The sequence below is a fragment of the Triturus cristatus genome, chromosome 12 (genome assembly GCF_964204655.1).
Source record: "Triturus cristatus chromosome 12, aTriCri1.1, whole genome shotgun sequence".
In the NCBI taxonomy this organism is placed as follows: domain Eukaryota; kingdom Metazoa; phylum Chordata; class Amphibia; order Caudata; family Salamandridae; genus Triturus; species Triturus cristatus.
In genome coordinates this window covers 529,411,265-529,431,043 of record NC_140595.1, presented here as the reverse complement: position 1 = coordinate 529,431,043, position 19,779 = coordinate 529,411,265, and the positions used below count along the sequence as shown (strand labels likewise).

General features: G+C 44.9%; 1 protein-coding gene across 1 annotated transcript in view; it reads right to left on the bottom strand.

The window, feature by feature from the left end:
• The window catches only part of BBS2 (Bardet-Biedl syndrome 2), a 263,238-nt gene that overhangs the window by 38,879 nt on the left and 204,580 nt on the right, over nucleotides 1–19,779 (bottom strand). The window contains exons 15-17 of the mRNA XM_085638719.1: nucleotides 14,834–14,963; nucleotides 3,487–3,618; nucleotides 1,864–2,001 (exon numbers count right to left, since the gene is read on the bottom strand). Coding sequence (XP_085494845.1) covers nucleotides 1,864–2,001; nucleotides 3,487–3,618; nucleotides 14,834–14,963 — 400 coding nt within the window. The remainder of the gene's footprint in view (nucleotides 1–1,863; nucleotides 2,002–3,486; nucleotides 3,619–14,833; nucleotides 14,964–19,779) is intronic.

The window sequence follows — 19,779 nt, the reverse complement described above, 5'->3', positions numbered from 1 at the left end:
CCCAGATTCAGTGTGATTTCCTTGAATATCCTTCTCGTCTTGCTTTGTCTTTCAATACGTTTATGTTCACTGCTAATACAATAATCATAATGTTCTTGATTTGATTCTAAGATTCTATGTATGGATTGCCCATTGTGTGTTGGAAAATCATGGATCAATTTAAAAAAAGTACTTCCTCCAAAGAAAAAAGCAAGGGTGTGGCCAATATGGCGGAGTAGTCGGGTGCTCTCTCCTGGAGCTCCTGACTCTGCCAGACTGCCTGGCGATTCTCCCATCCTGAGCCGCGATGTGGAGAAGGCCTGCGGACGACTGAGACTGCAGGTGTCCGACCCACTGCTGGGGTTCTTTCAGCCAAAAGTACATTCTGGGCACATCCTGAACCTGGGGACCTTGGTGGCAGAGTGGTAAACTGGGCTGCTTATACTTTGAGGCCAAATGAAAGTCCCTCTATAGATGGATGTGCAGGGGCCTTTCAAACACTTAGCGCTCTTTGGGTGAGCTGGGCTGCGCCCTTAAACTGGGATGTGGTTGAGATTTTCTCTGGCTGGAGTGACAAGCAAACAACTATTTATGGTTCAATTAGCTTGCGTCTGCGGATCTGTTGGATTCTCCTCCCAGATTTGGGATTCTGGTGAGGGAGTTAATTTGGGAATAGGTGGAAGGAGTTTCTTTCTTGTTGTTTGCAAGTTGTCTTTTGTGGATGCCTGGCATTATGTAGTAAACCAACAAATTTAGCTTCCTCTATAGGACAATGTACGGAAGGCGGCTTGCCTATTCAATGTTCTTTCTTGAAAATTGGCAACAAAAAAAAGTTAAAGAAAAAAGCAACTCTGGAAACAGCTTATAGTATTTCCCTCCCCTTCCCATGGTCTACTCCTGGCTTCTATTCCTAAGGAGGCAATCCACTGCTAGTGAAGGCCTTGCTTACCCCCTGGCCTAATAGTGGTTCCATGTTATTTGTAATTCCTGTTTATTTGTAATTCTTAGCAGCAGAAAATAAATACAATATATATTTTCAGACAGCTGATTTGATTTCACAATATGCAAGCCTTTAACTTCCACAGGGCTAACCTTTCAGCGTTTGCTCCACGCCTCCCGCTATCTTCAAAATCATTCCAGTTGGCTATGCACTGCTCCTCAAGTCATTCCTCTCTGCCACCTTATAAGATGGCAGTGTCCTTCTACCCTCTACTATTCCTCTCACACAGGCTCCAAGCAATCCGCTCCAAAGTTGATGATCTAACGAAGCTGTTCACATTTGCCACATCATCCATTGCTAATTGGTCACTGGTTCTAGAACTCCTTCGATTGCTCTTCCCCAATGCCAACTTCCAGCCTTGTCCACCTAGCAGCATAAATACCTTTAGAAAGAAGGGGATAGAGCAGGGATGGGATGGGTATCAGAGAACACCAATGGTGTTACAGGGGTTACCTAGCAATGTGCCTCAACTACTCTTATGGTTTTTAAGGACTGACAACCTCCTCCCTGGATCTGCTTCTTTTCTCTAGTTTAGTTGTTTTTCAGCCATCTTGACCAGGGCCTATGAAAACCCCTCTGCTTCAAAAGTTAGATTACTGTGTAGACAAATCGAGTCTATGTTTTGTTCCTACATTCTTTTCTTCCCCCTTGCTGATTAGCACACTTTTAGGGTGGACTTCACATTTTAACTATTTCTACCCTCTTCAGCCGCCTGGGAGCTACTAGAGACTACCTCTCTCTTAGGCCATGGATACACACCTCATATTGTTAACGCTTATGATTTTGCAAGTTTTCATACAAAAAAACACAACAGCAACTACTCAGAAAGAAAAATAGGAAATAAATGGTTACATTTTAAATCCCTTAGGAGACACCGAACTGACCTGTAGCAGAACTTTCTTCAATTCTTCAAAGTATTTAGGAAAGTCTGCTTCTACTTGAAGTTCTTCAATTGCCAAAAAGGATGATAATGATTGAATGATGTCACCAGCCAGATCAATGTCATCAGTATTGATAGAAATCTAAAAGATTAAACAAATTATTTTAAGTGGTTGTTTGTTTCAATTGTAGAGTACCATAACCAACAAGTTGATTAGTTGAAACTATGTTACTAGGGATGTATAACAGAATAAGTTCTTCAACAGCCCTTTATGTTCAAATGAAAGAAGCTACAAGGTCTTAACTTTCTCCGATTGCGCCCTATTTTGGCACTTCTTTAAAATGAACCACCAGAAAACAAAAAGATGCTTCAAAGCTGAGTTTGTTGTACTCTTCCATACCCAAAATTTAGCAACAGACACAGCTGCCCTCCCCCCCATATCATCATCTTCATTCTTATTTATACCGGTCTGCATGCACCTTGTGATGACTAAGTCCATATTGTGCACATTATACGCTACCTAATTTAATATCACAAAATAAGTAAGCTGGTTTCTTGAACATGACAGAGATGGAACTGCTCCACAATCCATTTAGTGAAACAATGGCTGGATTCCCATTTAGTTTTTCATCTCTTTTTCACATTTTAGATGCTATGCCTTTTAGTCACAGTGCTACAAAACCCTGGAAAAATACAGAAAAATGGGTGGGAAGTAAAAATGACAAAACACAAGTGAAGGACTGTAAGGTGCACCCATTCATTTCACTAGGTCAGAGGAGCTTGTGGGAGAACAGAAACACACGGGTTCAATAAGAAGTAGTATTCACTAGGAGGATAAGACACCTGGGCTGGCACCACCCTAAACAGAGGTGGCCTGGCAAAGCTTTTTGGTCTCAACGCTAGTCTGTGAGTGAAGCTTATTATTAAGTATCCACTGATTTAAGTATGAGGAGGCTGTGCCCGACATGAAATGGTAGCTTTTTTGAGCACTAAAAATACAGGACTGGACCACAGAGATTTGCAAAAGAAATAAGGAGGAAAATGAACCTTGTATTTCAAAATATTCCCCCCAGAGTCTCTTCTGCAGTTCTGTAAAGTTAACGAGCACTTGTTGCCTATGAACACTGGTGTTAATCTGAAATGCTTGTATTCTTTAGGCCTTCACTTCATGACCCCTTACAATTTTGCTGAAATATTCCAAACATAGCATTGAGATACCAGAATAGAAACCATGTTGGTGGAACTGTGCCCGAGCAAATCAATGCATGTACTCCATGTGTTCAGCTAGAGGCTGCATGTGCTGTCTTTCCCTTGAGCTCTGGGTTTGGCAGGTACCTGGTTTTATCTTTATTAAGACAGGCAAGCATATTTGCAATTCTGTGGCTGACCAGAGTGCTATCTTTGAGAAGGTAACCTGCATTTTGCAGCACATAAAAGTAAGATAGATTCTCTAATGAAAAATGAGGGCTAGGTGAGAAGAAGCTCTGTTTGTACAAGCAATGCACTACATTTAGGTCGCTTTCTAGTGAATGAGAAATAACACTGCACACTGCGTAGTATGAGTGGGCATTACATTCAGTTAATGTTTGTGACGGGTTTAGAATTGTTAAAAATTAAGCTGCCTCACCTCGCCACTGGGTTTCATCTTAATGTACAGCGGTCCAGCACCACGCAGTGAAGTGAAGCAGATCTGAAACGGCACACTTTGGATCTCAGTATCTTCAGGCAACAAGAAGTTTTGATTCAACCACATGATGACCTTTTCAAAATAAAACGTTTGATTAGAAGCATGTTACTTAAGTAAATATAGTGCAAAATGCTGCAGCTGTAACATAATTACAGCTGAAAGGGAATATGCTACTTACCAGTATGCATCTGTTCTTGGCATGTAGAGCTGCAGATCTACACACTTGTGCATAGATCGCCATCTGGTGCTGGGCCCGGATGTTTGCAGTTGTTTTTCCTCTTGGAAAGTCTTTGGAAGTCACGAGGTCGGTGACGCCTCCTTTGGATCGTATTGCGCATGGGCTTCGGCTCCATCCTCAGAATGTTTTTCGCCAACAGGGGAAGATGGAGCGTAGTAATAACAGGAAAGATGCCCATGTGTGTTGTATCTAAATAAGATAAACTGGAACAGATAAAGGTAGCCGGGGAGGCGGGTGGGCGTGTGTAGATCTGCAGCTCTACATGCCAAGAACAGATGCATACTGGTAAGTAGCATTTTCCGTTTGAGGCATATGAGCTGCAGATTACACACTTGTGCATAGATTATATGGCAGTACCCACCCTTAGCGGCGACCACCCGTATCTGTTGCAGTGGTTTGAAATAATGTTTTGAGTACAGCCTGGCCCACACTAGCTTGTTGCTTAGTTTGCACATCTACACAATAGTGTTTAGTGAAAGTGTGCGGTGTTGACCATGTAGCCGCTCTACAGATATCATTTAATGGGATGTTCCCTAAAAATGCCATTGAAGCCCCTATTTTACGTGTAGAGTGGGCTTTAGGGAGAACGGATAGTGTTCGTTTTGCTTTGTGGTAGCAAATCTGAATGCATCTGACAATCCACCTAGCTATTCCCGACTTGGAGATGGGGTTGCCCTTGTGTGGTGGAGAGAAAGAGACAAACAGCTGTTAGGTCTTACGGAAAGGTTGTGTTCTCTGTATGTAGTAGAGTAAGGCTCTTTTGACATCTAGTGTGTGAAGAGTTCTTTCTGCAACAGTCTGTGGTTGCGAGAAGAAAACTGGTAGTTCTACCTTTTGGTTTAGGTGAAAGGGAGAAATGACTTTAGGGAGGAATTTTGGGTTGGTACGGAGAACAACCTTGTTATGGTGCATTTGTAGAAAAGGTTCTTGAATGGTAAGTGCTTGTATCTCACTGACTCTTCTGAGGGAAGTGATGGCTACAAGGAAAGCAGTTTTCCATGTTAGGAATTGAAGTTCACATTTGTGCAGAGGTTCGAAGGAAGGCCCCATTAGTCTGGTGAGAACAATGTTTAGGTTCCACAAAGGTGAGGGTGGCAGTCTGGGTGGAATTATTCTTTTAAGGCCTTCCATGAAGGCTTTAATGGCAGGTCCTCTAAAAAGTGATAGATGTTGCCCGTTTTGCAGATAAGCTGCTATGGCTGTGAGGTGCAATCTAATAGACGTATAGGCCAGATTGCATCTTTGCAGGCGTAGTAAATAGCCTATGATGTGTTGAATGGACACATCTAGGGGATTGATGGTATTGTTGTGACAATAGACAACAAAACGTTTCCACTTGGCGGCGTAGCACGCTCTAGTGGTGGGTCGCCTAACTTCTTTGATGACGTTCATACAGTCGGGGGGAAGATTGAGGTAACCGAATTCTAGTATTTCAGGAGCCAGAACGCTAGGTTGAGCTGAGCTGGGTCCGGGTGCCTGATCTCTCCATGGTTCTGGGTTAAGAGGTGCAGCGAGAGGTATAACTTTTGGTGCGGTACTACAGATAGTTCCAGCAGTGTGGTGTACCACAGTTGTCTGGCCCAAGTTGGAGCTACTAGGATGCGCATGAGGGAGTGTTGTTGTAGTTTGCGCACCACTAATGGAATGAGTGAGAGAGGCGGAAAAGCGTACGCAAATCTGCCTGACCAGTTCATCCATATCGCATTGCCTTTTGACAATGGGTGTGGGTATCTGGCGGCGAAGCTTGGGCATTTGGTGTTTTCCTGGGTGGCGAAGAGGTCTATCTGTGGATGCCCCCACAGTTAAAAGTACGGGTGAAGAACTTGTGGATGTAGTTCCCACTCGTGGATCTGTTGTGTCTGTCTGCTGAGTAGATCGGCCATAGTGTTTTGGACTCCTGGGACATGTTGGGCCAGGAGAAAGATTTTCTGGGGTATGGCCCATCTCCATATGCTCTGTGCTAGCTGAGAGAGCTGTGGAGAGTGTGTGCCGCCTTGTTTTTGTATGTAGTACATGGCTGTCATGTTGTCTGTGCGGACTAGGACTGCCTTGCCTGAAATCTGTGTTTGGAAAGATTTTAGGGCTAAGAATATGGCTAGTAACTCCATATGGTTAATGTGGAGTAACTTTTGTTGAGGTGTCCATCTGCCCTGCATGGTGTGATGTAATCGGTGAGCTTCCCAGCCGGAGAGCGATGCGTCCGTTGTCAGTATTATATGAGGAACCGGGTCCAGGAACGGTCGGCCTTTTGAAAGGTTTTTGGTGGGCCACTAATGCAGAGATCGATGGGTACAACCGTCTACCAACACCAGATCTGTTAATTGATCTTGGGCCTGGTTCCATTGGCGCGCTATGCACTCTTGGAGAGGACGCATCTGGAGTCTTGCGTGAGGTACTATGAATATGCAAGAGGCCATCATCCCGATTAGTTGCATAAACACTTGAGCTGGAAGGGAGTGTTGTGCTGTAAATTTTGCGCATAGGGCCTGAATGCTTGTGATTCTGGCCGGACTGGGGTAGGCTAGCGCTTTTGAGGTGTCTATGGTGGCACCGAGGTATTGCTTTACGTGGGACGGTTGTAGATGGGACTTTGCGTGGTTTACCGTGAAGCCCAGTTGGTACAGTAGCTGGATAGTGGCATGCGTGTGTTGTACACACTGGTTGTATGAACTGGCTTTTATTAGCCAGTCGTCTAGGTATGGGAAGACATGGATGTGTTGTCTCCTGAGGTGTGCTGCCACGACTGCTAGGCACTTGGTGAATACTCGTGGTGCTGTTTTGACTCCGAATGGGAGTACTTTGAATTGTTAGTGTTGGTTGTCCACTACAAATCTGAGGAACTTCCTGTGAGCGTGGCGTACACGAATGTGGAAATAAGCGTCTTTTAGGTCTAAAGTGGTCAGGAAGTCGTTTTGGGAGAGCAGGGGGAGTACCTGCTGAAGTGTTATCATGTGAAAATGGTCTGAGTGTATGTATGTGTTTAGGGGCCGGAGGTCTAGGATGGGCCGTAGAGTCTCGTCCCTTTTTGGTATGAGAAAATATAGGGAGTAAACCCCTAGATTTCGTTGGTTGGTAGGAACGTGTTCTATCGCCCCTTTTTGCAGGAGGGAGATTATCTCCTGCTTTAGTAATGCTAGATGTTCCTGTGACATTGGGCGTTGTATTGGTGGAATGTTTGGGGGGGTAGATATTAGTTCTAGGCAGTAGCCTGACCGAATTATTTGTGTCACCCATTTGTCTGAGGTGATGGTGGCCCAGACATGAAGGAAATTTTGGAGTCTGTCCCCGACCGGAGTGGGATGGTCTGAGGGGAGTGGAGGGAAGTCATTGGGTAGGTGTGGAGGTAGAGCAGGCGGTGTTTGTCTTGCCTCTGCCTTTATTATTGTTGCCCCTGTAGCCGCCTCTCTGGTAACCCCTTGTGAAGGTGGATTTGCTAGGAGCTTTATATGACGTGGAAGCGGTATCAGAGGAGTAGCCTCTGGGTGTGCTCCGAAAGGAGGAACGGCGAAAGGAACGCCTGGGAGGGTGTGATTGTAAGGCTCCCATAGATTTCGGCGTGTACGTGTCTTTTTTCATTTTTTCTAGGGCCTCATCCACTTTTGGGCCGAACAGATGTTCCTGGTCAAAGGGATGGTTCAGGATGGAAGCTTGCACTTCTGGTTTAAATCCTGAAATCCTGAGATCCTGAGCCAGGCATGGCGATGGAGGAGGACGCTAGTATTGATGGCCCTGGAGGCGGTGTCTGCTGCATCTAGGGCACAATGGATGGTGGTATTAGTGATGGTTTTGCCCTCCTGAATTATCTCGTTTGCCCTATTTTTGTATTTGTCAGGGAGGTGTTGCATTATGGCTTCTAGTTCGTCATAATGGGCCCTGTCATATCCTGCCAGTAACGCTTGTGTATTGGCGATATGCCATATGTTGGCATCTTGTGATGCGGTGCGCTTGCCGGATGCGTCCAAGAGTTTTGACTCTTTGTCAGGTGGTGGTGCTTCACCTGAGGCCTGGGAGTTGGCCCTCTTTCGTGCTGTGGACACTACCAGGGAATCTAGTGGGGCGGGCCCTCTGATGTAGGAGGTATCTGTAGGGGCGGCTTTATATTTCTTTTCGATGCGCAGGTTAATGACCCTGGCTCTGAATGGGTCTTTAAAGACCTCTGGCGCATGTTTTATAACCCCTTTGAGCATGGGCAGTATGGAGGTGGCCCTATGCGTGGTATCAAAAGTATCGAGGAGGAAATCCTCCTCCACGGGGTCAGTATGGAGATCCACCCTGTGATAGTGTGCAGCCCTCTGGAGTAAATGGATGAACCCCAATGAGTCTTCTGGTGGGGATGGTCTCGAAGGATAGAGATCATCTTGTGGGACGTTAGGGATGTCGGGGATGTTATAGTCGTCCCGTGGGTCTCGGGAGCCTGTGGGAGTGGGGTCCTCTGTGGGTGAGTCATGGGGCATGTCCCCTATGTCATCGTATGTGGCATCATGATCATCATCATCCGGAGGTGGTGTTGGGGAATGATGAGGAGGGGGTGGAGAAGGAGAAGGTGGAGGGGGGGAAGGTGGAGGGGGTGGACGAGGTGGGGAAGGTATTCTGAAAGGCGAGGTAGCAGAGTCCTTCGTTTTGGAGGTGGTGCTGGGGCAGGTTTTTCCAGCTGTCTCTTTTTGATGCTGAGCATCAAATATCCGGTTTTGGGATCCTTGGTCAATGTCTTTTCGGCACCGAGTGTTTCGGTATGGGGCTCGGTGCCGAAGAGGAGGCCATTTTCTTTTTCGGTGTCGGTGCAGAGGAATGTTTTTCGGCTCGAGCCCGAGCCGCCGGAAGGCTTAATGTGCTTCTTTAACGGTCCCGAAGGTGCGGTGTGGGAAGCAGTGTCTTTGGTCTTACCTAGGCCCAGAGGCGAAGGCGTGACCAAAGCCTTTTTGGGTGCCGGCGAGGGTATGGGGGGGGGGGCAAATTGGCACTCACGACCCTCTGTGCCGGGGTGATGTCCTCCACATCTGAATCGTCGGCTTCGGAGGCGCTGACGAGGCCCTCGTCGGTGTGGTGTTCTTCTGGAGCGTTGACGCCCTCTCCGAAGATGTCGTCTGGAATCGCCGTCGACGAGTGTGCCATGGTTCTGATTGCCCTTCGGTCTCGAATAGTTTACTTGGACCGGAAGGACTTGCACGCCAGACAGTCTCGAGCCTCATGTTCAGGGGAGAGGCAGAGATTGCATACTTCGTGGAGATCGGTGTGGGGGAATTTGGACCCACATCGAGGGCACTTCTTGAAGGGAGTCCTTTCCATGAGCCAGGACCGGAGCTTGGGTATGCCCGAAGGCCGTCGTCGACGACTGGAATCGAAGGTCTTGATCGATGAGAGCCGTGTCGAGTGTGGAGCTTGCAATCGAAACTATACCGCGAATTGGGGTGAGGATTGCGCGTCGAGTGAACTGGAAACCTGTTCGGAACCGGAGCGCGAAGCTCACATCCGAGCCCGATGGCGGAAAAAAACAATCTGAGGATGGAGCCGAAGCCCATGCGCAATACGATCCAAAGGAGGAGTCACCGACCTCGTGATTTCCAAAGACTTTCCAAGAGGAAAAACAACTGCAAACATCCGGGCCCAACACCAGATGGCGATCTATGCACAAGTGTGTAATCTGCAGCTCATATGCCTCGAACATATGTATTTTTGTACTGTTTACATTCCATAAGAGAAGCAAAAGAGGGACCTTTAAAATTTCTTTTTTAAATAAGCATTTTAAATCATCCACAGACCAGGGGAAATGAGGGAGGTATGAAACATGAGTAGAGACTGTGAATATTCTTAAACTGATTAATACAGTACACATAAGTAGTATTCACTTTAAGAAAATACAGAAAATGGAAAAACCTTCTCACAGTTATTTTGGTGTTTTTGGTTCATGCTCTAGCTCACACACAACGGGTTAGAAAGAACTCCTCTTGTGCAGGGCCAGAATTATCCTTACCCATTTGATTTATTTTAATTATTAAAGGTTGAAGAACTGTGTATGCTTCGAGGGGAGGCTAGTTAAGTGTTGTGAAAGAGGACAAACAAGGACAATTACCAGAATAAACATGAATGTAAGTTTCCCCATCTAAAAGCTCTGTGCCCAACCAGGCATCAAACAAATCTATTGCCAACATTGACTTTCCAGGGGTAAAACAGAGTAATGTTTGCAAAAATCATGCTTAGTGGCCCATGTCACTGCCGGCAAATGTATGTTAATCACTCTTTATTGAAATGTCAAAAACTGAACTTCCCTAATGTACACATTTAAAATACTATAGACTGCTTGCAGTAATGTAATTTGTCTAGTTATTACTAGAGGAAATTGCACTTTAAGTTATGATTAGCAGTTAAGACGCACTGAAAGGGGTTATTTCCAGGTATAATTTCAGAAATGACAAAACCTCTAGATTGCGTAATGTATCCTCAGCTGAAAAAGTGTGGTTGTAGATGGAAAACAGAAAGAGTTTTTTTCCGATTTAAGTGACATTCCATAAAGTCATGAATATGTACATCTTGAGTAGCAATTTGGATGTTTAACATGTAGCAGCACTGTTAAAGAGGTAAAGGAAAGAAAGTTTTGCACTTCTGACAGCCCGGGCCAGCAGATGTATAATTTGTAGAATACATATGTTTACCATCAAAAAGTAAGCCCATGACTTTGTCCTGGATGCCCTCAGGTAACGAGGAAGTACGTAACCAAGTAGGGCATCTTTTGTACACATTGCTGTTCAGGGCCCGCCATGTCTTTATGTAGTTGCTGTAAAGCTACTTCTTTTCCCTCTGAAAGCCAAAACAGTAACTCCTACGTGGCATAAAAGTGCTTGAACTCTAAAAACATTCCCATCTTTTCCCAATTGTACAGGGTATAAAGAGCCATGTTGATATGTCGTCAGGAGAGACAGGAATTTTGTTTTTCTGTTGGGATTGCTTATCTAGAAGTTAAGGGGAGATGAAGGTGCTCCTTTTTGTTAGGTCTCGGCTAGCGATGGCTGCGCTTGCGCAGTCTCGCTCCGAGATTTAATGACTTTGAGTGACTTTGAGAAGAGGGGCTTGCACCCGCCCCTCTTCTCTCCTGTTCTCCATTGGCTGGCCTCTTAAATGCTGGCCAGCCACTGGAGAAGAGGTCCAGTCACTCCGTTGAAGCCCCGTCCTTTTCGGATCGGGGGGCGTGTTTTTTCGTTGCTTTTCGCAGGGCGTGTTTTTCTCTCCTCCAGCCAATGGCAAGAGGAGAGAAAAAGAAACACGCCCCCGAATCCGAAACCGAGGCTGCGTTTCTCCGAGGCAGTTCTTCTCTGCCTCGGAGAAAGGCGGTGGTGTCCCGGCGTTGCTCCCTCGCCTGATCTCCTTGTTCGTAAAAAGACCGACTCTCTCCAGCGAATATTCTTAACTCCACTTCTAGGTACAAATACAAAATAAATTATTCCTGTGAGACGCGTTGAAGCTACTTGTTACGCACTGCCTCTGCGAGGGTTCTCTTGAGCATAGGAGGCCTCTGCGTGAGGACCCGGATGCTGCTCGCTGTTTGTTACAAACGGAGAGAGGCAGAAATGCCTTTGCTTTCGACCACAGGGGCGATCCAAAAAGATTAGTCAAACCCCACACCACAGTTACTGATTGCTCATCAGCAGTACTCAGGCTTCAAGGCCCTCAGCGTGCATGTCGTCACTCATCAGCTTTTGAGACCTTTTCCAAGTCTACACCACGAGCTTTCCTCTGACACGTCTTCACTCACCAGTGAAAAAGAAGTGAACAAATCAGCGCGCGCTGTTCTCCGAGATAAGGCCGACAAACAGCTGCATGTTGCTTCCTGCTAATGCTAGATTAGGAAAGGAGCACTCTACCATGGCATTGTGCGCAATTTTATGAATTCTTTCAAAGAGGTGAGAAAACACTATTTTCGGCATTCGAGCATCTTTCGGGAAACCTTTGGTTTGGCGCAGAGGAGCACCCGATTGCTGTCATAGTAAACCAGCACACTTTGTACGTCCTATTTATCTACCAGTTCAAGCATAATGTTTCCACGCGTTAATTAATGAATGCACAGAGCCATATCTGACATGGTCTCTCTTAGCATAAATTCTACTTCCTCTGCGCCCGGTTATTTTTTTAAAATATTTTGATAATTTACTGGTCCGTTGATTACTCCAGCTTTACTTCCTTGTTGCAGACCTTCCATCATGAGGGGTTTCCACAGTCTGGAGACAGGCTCCCTGCTCCTAAGATAACAGAACAAAACACCAGCCCCTTTCCACAACCCACGTGTGCCTGATTCCGGCAAACGGGCGATTTTCTTTCTTGCGGTTTGTTGTATGAATAAATGAAACTCTGATAGGTGCTGAAAAGAATACACACTGCTTCACTCACAGTGAGTCAAGATGCAAGAGGTTTGCCGTTGCTGTAAATGCCTTGCTAAATGCTAAACCTGGTTGGGGATTGGTTCCTTCGAATTTGAACCTTGCTTCTGACATATCCATCAACTGTAAAGATCAGCGTGCTAACACAGGGCTGTTCTCTGCTGTTGTTAGTTCATGCGCATTGTGTACTTTATTTGAGTTTCCGCTGTGGGGGTGAAAGAAATACATACCACCCTCCACAGAGCCCACTTTACTGGGGCCAATGTTTTGAGGAGCAACCAGGCAGAGACGTTTTAAGACAGGGGCAAAGTGTGCCTTGGCCCAGGGCCCAGGCTTTCAGAGTCCCAACCCCACCGATAGAGTCAGATCTGTTCTGCACAGTCTTGCCCTGATTACCTTGAATAATTCTTAAACAGATTGTTGTAAATTTTGTTTTCTTTCATTTCTTTTTAATGTGTGTGATGTGTGAGTGTATATTACAGATATTTTGCAGCGATAAAATTGGTTTTATTGTTTCATGCAAGATACATAAACAGTTTATTTTAAATCAAAACAGGACCTCACATATGGGAAACAGAAAGGTGTCACGGATATTGGGTGCAGTAATATTAGTGAGTTGCTGCCTTGCTAACAAATAACATCATTGAAAACACAATTCACTATCGCTGAATATTTGTTTTATCAACTCATTGTTTATTTCAGATAAAATCTATAAAACACAGCAAGATCAGTAGAACAATGATAAAACAAACATTTCATTCAGCAATAAAAGCTATAAAATCACAATTCATTGAGACAAGTCTGGATCAGAACCAGAGCAGCACTTAATAATAACAAGCATTTACAATGCAACGGTCTCGGCATTGTTAAAGTTAGAGCTATTGGCATGGCTCATGACAATGCCGTTTATTTAAATGTTTTAAAAACAAAAACATAAATAAAAATAATGTCATGAGCAATGCCAATAGCTCTAACTTTACCAATGCCGAGACCATTGCATTGTAAATGCTTGTTTAAAGGGTGCTGCTAGCAACAGCAAAATGAGGCAGTGAGTTGTCCATAATGATACAGGACTCCTCTCGGGTTGTTTTTGCCATTGTAAATTGTTCAATTAGAGAGGATTTCAATACCCAGGAATGGCTTCATTGGGATAGAAGAGCTCTGAAAAACCTCCTGCTACTGTAAGCTTAAAATGATGTAGGCTTGGTCCCTACAGTATGAAATGTAAAAGTAGGATGAAATGGCTCACCCTCTCTGTTAATCTGTTTCAGTATGCAGGTTTGCATTCTTTGGCAGTGCAGGACAAGATGGAGGAGCAGTGTCAGTGAAAAAGTTAGCAAAACTCAGTCATGACCCTCTTGTACCCTTGAAGAAAGTTGGATTTAGAGTACATGTATGGTGTGGCTCTTGCCAAAGCATTCCCCTTCAAATGTTACATTGAGAGCTGGGAATACCGGAGGATCTCTCAAATATCCAGCAGAAGAAAAGGCTTTGCATTCAACCCCAGATAATAATTAAAGGGAAAAAGGTGACGCAGAAACTTGGGACTGCACTGTTGTTGACATTAGATGAGAATGGTGCATGATTTGAGTTACACTGGAATAATCAGAGTCCACTATCTTCCAAGGGACTATCCCAACCCTGGACCTCTACCAGGCTACCCATCACTGGTCTTTTAATTCAGACACTAGAATAAAACAACAGTCTCATGATATAAACCCTCTACCTCACCTTGTCTGAAATGCTAAGGCCATTTCACTAGTGGTTCCAGAGAAAAGGTCTCTTACGACACATAGAACAAGATGCTCTCATTGGTAGTTAAGATTATGCACGCCTCTATTCCACCTCTCCCATATGACGCCTCTTTAAGTCAAATGTAAATAGGGAACAAGGAAGGAGGCACTACAAGATGATAAGGGTTCACATAAACAAAGTACCTCTGAACACAATCAAGCAACTGTTCAACACAGTCAACTCTATCTGATTTAACCCCAAACTCAACAAGAGGTTAAAGAACTAGTTGAGGAAAATAGAGAAAAGTGCTCCTCCAATGTAATTCAAAGGACATAAGTCAAATAAGTCACAACTCTGTGGTGAACAGATTTTGAACGCAGAGTTGGGAATAATGAGTGTTTTGGGCACAAATAAGGAATTCCATCACACAAATTGGACTATTTTGGGGACTTATGTGTATAGATTTTCAGAGGTGCAAATGATGTGTACCTCAGGCACAATCAATGGATTTCCCTGGCACAAAGTGACCTATTTCGTGGCCACAAATGTGGGAACTCAGAAACGAGACCTCTGGGGACTCTTGAACAAGGCAACTAAAATCACAGTAAATGTGAGGATCAAACTGGTTATTGGGCTGAATTTTAAATGAGGCGCACCCCCCCTTTTTTTAACCAAAAGTATTATTTATATTTTTTTTTTTTAAAGGAAAACCAAGAATATTACTCCAGAATGCACGAACAGGAAGGAACTTTCTATCATTAGTCTTGGTGAGTAAGTTATTTGTGTCAACAAGGAGTGTGAGAAAGTCATTGTGGAGAGTGAAGAGGCATACATATAGTAATGTAATATTTTCGACCATGTAAGACCGACAGAGACTATAAAATGCACTAAACAGATTTTAATGAGAGGGAGAAAGAGACATATAATTGAAAAGTGTGTCACTCACCCTCTGTACCCGCTCATTAGTGGTAAAGTGCACAAAGCTCCGAGGCTCGGGATCTGAGCCAGTGCTGCCCAATGCATACATAGAAAATCGCGGAAGCTGCCTTGTCAATTCAAACACGTGAAACTGTGTGCTGAAGGGAAAGAAATAAACTTAAATGTAGACTGTAACTAGTTTTGCTGCCTTTAAAACAAAAAGTAATCACTCATACTCTATGCTTTATCCTATGCTTGTATTGGGTTTATAATGCCTAAAGGCATCACTGCAGAAAAATATTGCATTTCCCTCACTATTTTATTGTCTGCCCCAGTTCTCACAGTGCTTCATCACTTGGACAGGTAGTTCACTTTGTAGCGTGAGACAACCCAACAAAGCTCAACTTTGCAGAAAACATGAAAAGCATTTTTAGGAGTTGACCTCCAACTTTGAAGCTGAGGTGGAGGAAACAAAAGAACAAAATGGCAGGGAACTACAGAAAGCTGAAGGAGAAAAAATGTACGCAAGACAAACAAGTTACTCACCTTTGGTAACGCGTTATCTGGTAGAGACTATCAACCCGCAGATTCATTACCGTAGAATGTTTCCCAGGTGACAGACTGGATCCGGAAAATCTTGAGCAGTACATCTGTGTGCCAGTAGGTGGCAATCAGTTCTGCGTTAGCCACACCGGCTATTACGTGGCCAGGAAGCCTATGTAGGCACCATCCTAGCATGCTGACATCAGTTTTTTTTCATGACATTTCAGTGCCGGAAACAGAGCCACACTAAAAAGCAGATGGACCAGTGTGCTGACACTAAGGACCTGTAGGAATTTTCTAGATAGAAGGGTCGGTATAAAATCTGCAGCTAAACAGAATCTCTGCCAGATAAGGTGCTATCAAAGGTAAGTAACTTGTTCATCTGACTTCTAGCCACAGATACTTATCTTAGAATAGATACCCAAGCAACACCTCCCCGGTGGAAGGTTTGTGAACAGGTTCAGATCAGGAAGTCCTGGAGGACAGAAAAGGTAAATTGTCTGTCATGCCGAACCTAACTATAAAGGCAGTAGTGTTTAGTAAGCGTGTGCAGAGAAGCCCATGTAGCAGCCTGACAGATAGCCAGGAAGAGGACTCCACAAGCCAAAGAGCACCTGGAGCTCGCTAACCCTCCTGGCTGATGTGATGGCCGCTAAGAAGGTTGTGTTAATGGATGGTCAAGAGATGCAGAGGACAGCTATGCATCAGCTTGAATGGTGAGCACATCAAGAAAGTTAAAACCAAAATGATGTCCCACTGAGGCATAATGAAGGGTTTTGGAGAAAACATGCATTGAAGTCCTTTTAGGAAAAGAGTCACGGCTGCTGACTTGAACAGAAAGGGCTTGTCCGGCAACCGTAAGAAAGCCAATATGGCCGAAAGATACCCTTTAATGTCCCCAAAGCCTAGCTGGGCTAGTAAGGACACAAACAACACCTCAGATAAGGGCACCAGTGCAAGATTGCCACAGAGCTGGATCAGCAAAAGGAAGCTCCCGGGTTCAGGATCCCAAATCAGTGAATATCCTGTTTATACCCTGCCATCGACCCCTCTGCTGTATAGCATTGCTACAAGAAACACACTGGAATTGAACCCATATCGGGGAAATTAGGAGATTCGAATTGCACCCAACCACGATCGCAGGATATACGGATCCGATTGGACCTTGCTGCCAAGATGGTTTCACAGTAGCTGATCTACCTGCATCCACGCCTGTCTGGGACTTTCAATAATCTATGGCACTGGAATGCATGTGGAAGAGTGACTGCAACATCACATTGTCTGGGCCCAACTCATAACCAGATTGCTTTCCCTACCCGCTATTGGCCTGCGTGGAAGACTTGATGCAGTGGAAAATAGGTAAGTGCTACTCCAAATGCTTTACCTGCCTGCTGTCACCCGACTTGCCCTTAGTGGGTATGCTCACTCCCCTTGGGGTGTTGCCAGCAGCTGTAGAGTGCGGGCAGATGCAGGACTAGATGAAGTTCTAGTTCGTGCCCGTAGTACTCCAGCAGAGGCCTCCAACCTCCACCCGTGCTGACCCCTTCACACTGCAGGCCTGTAGGACAGGCTGAAGGTATGGTTTGTGCCTGTAGCAATGCATCAGGTGCTTCCTCCTCCCTGCTGAGATCACCTCTTTCACCCGGAGGGTCTTTTTCTGCCTCCTTTTCTTGCCAATCACCCTGCCTTTCACCCCCTCACCCCGGCCGGCGTCCTGCAGACTCCCAGTCCAACAGACTTCCATGGTGTATGCGGCTGGAGATAGCGCTGCAGCTCTCTGACATTCCCGAGAGCCTACTCACAAATGCGCTAGTTGTTTTCTTTAGTTTTCGTGATTTTTGGGCTGCTGGGGGGGTTACAGTAGACTGTAATGAAATGAAGTGAAAAATAGATTTATACAGCACGAACAAATACCTGAGGGTGTCTGGGCGCTAGCTTATAGAACATCTAAACTCTGAACAATGAACCTGCTGGATCAGAGACTAAAAAGCCAGGTTTTTAGAGCTTTTCTAGAGGCCAGTAATTGAGTTTCTCTTCTTAAATCTAAGGGAAGCGAATTCTATAGTCTGTGGTGCCGACAAAAAAGCTTCTGCCACCCCAGGCGTTTTTCCTAAACCTGGGAATCACCATATTATGGGCAAGAGAAGATCGAAGCGACCGAGTTGGAAAGTACCATTGGAGATTTTGTTTGAAAAAGCTTGGTCTTGCACCGTGCATCGCTTTGAAAGCGATGCAGAAAGGCTTAAACTCATTGCGTCTCTTTACTGGAAGCCCACCGTGCATCGCTTTGAAAGCGATGCAGAAAGGCTTAAACTCATTGCGTCTGTTTACTGGAAGCCAGTGTAGTTGTCTGAGCGAAGCGGCAGCAGATCTATGCTCAGGAATATTCAGCAGTATGCGAGCTGCGGCGTTTTGCACAATCTAAATTTTTGTGAGGTATTTTTTCCTCAGATTGACAAAAAGACCATTACAATAATCAGCTCTAGACAGTACCAGAGCTGAGATGACAAGTTTGCAAACATTATGGGGAATAAAAGGAAAGATTTTTCGAAGAAGCTTTAGTGTGTAGAAGCATGCTGAGGTAACGTTCACATGACCTTCAAACGCAAGCTTGGAGTCAAAAGTGTCTATAGACAATTCTCCATTTTTGGGGCCCCTCCATCCATTCACTGACACAAGAGCCTCATCCTCACGACGGTGGTCGCTCCTTAATATGCAAAACAGACATAGGACTTGTAGTATGCCGACAGTGAAGAAGGACTCTGTATCTCTCCTTGATAATGGAAAGGAAAGAAGGACTTTGCTGCACTGCTTCTGGAGAAGCCATCTTTGAAGTGTTGTCCACTCTGATCATCTACTCGCCCTAATCTGATAACATATTCACTGCCACTCATGGTCTTGACTTTTTATTTTTTTAAAGAAGAGTTTAACAGTCGCCGCTAATCACTGTGAGAGAAGTAAGTCTCTTAGGGACTTGCTTTTACCATAAAGTAAAGCAAGAAAAAACAGAAGGACTCCACATTTCAGAGCTTCTAATGAACAGGCATATTGGAATAGCACTGGGCTGATCCTTTCAGTACTTCTGCTCGCAGTAATACAGGCAGTCTTCTTCACCGCCATTCTTGGCCTACACTGCCACTACATCACCGCTGACAGCACTCTAGCATATATGACTACTCCTTTTGTATCTAGTTCTTGTCTGTAGACTCTCAGCAGGATTATTTATTAATTTAATTTAAGGGTTCCTTGGCTAATATCGAGACAAACAACCTCAGTGCCAGTGATGGTTTGATGGCACTGGTAGGCCGTAATGCATTCAAGATTAATTACCCCCCCCCCCCAAATTTATCTAAGAACGCTGCTAAGAGTTTCCAACATAATCTACTCAAACGGAACGCTGTAACGCTCATAGCAGATTCCTACTATTTTGCTAAGAAGGGTGCGGCAACTACTGATTTAATCTTCACCAACAGCAGAGCACAATGGCGAAGAGATATAGCTGCGACGCTCCAGATAAGCACCACCAGGAAAACACCACATGGACTGCAAATCACCATATCATCCTCTGTGGTTTTCAAGGCAGAAGCAACCATCTCCCTTTACAACAATGGGAATGTTCTCATCAAATCTTCTGACCATAATGTAAAGAAGTTTGACGAAATGTTCATGAAGATCAAAAACACGGTGTGGAACAATGTTCCCTTCTCCTCTCAAAGTTAACGTCTACCCATCCATCCCGCGATCAAAACACAGGCATCATCCTGACCCACCTCTATCTTATCTATGACTTCTCATGCTCACCGCTGCCACTGCAACACGGGAACCACCGCCAACAGCCCCAGATCACCTCCTCCTAATGATTAGTCTTGCCCTTCCCCCATTATCCATGTAACTGATTTGCGCATGCCCTTAACTCATATAAGGCTGGGAACTGATACCCACAATCCGAGTTTTGTCAACAGTCTCAATTTGGAGACAATCATTGTTACTAATCAACCTCCTTCTAGCAAGGACACCGCTTCACCTTACACATCCGCCTCACAGTCGGAGAGTATATCGAGCATCCAGACCTCCAACCAGCTCGAAACGATCCACCGACAGCACATGTTGCCCGTAGCTGACGCGCCGATTAGATCTCTTCCTATCCCTCATCCTATCCTATCATGTCATCTAGCAGTCCCTCTACTAGCCCTATTCCACCAGTATTTTCCTTAATTCCTCCGCCCCTAGGCCGTACTACACTCTCATCCATAATGATGACCCCTCTTCTCTTACAGAATCCACGAGGTGCAACATGCCCTGCAGACATAATTGGAATACATGTTGGTCTACCCAGCTAAGCAACCTGGAACACAAAATTGATAACATAATCAAGGGATTAAATATAGCAAATACAAATATCAGGGAAACATCATTAGCGGCCCAAGAGAT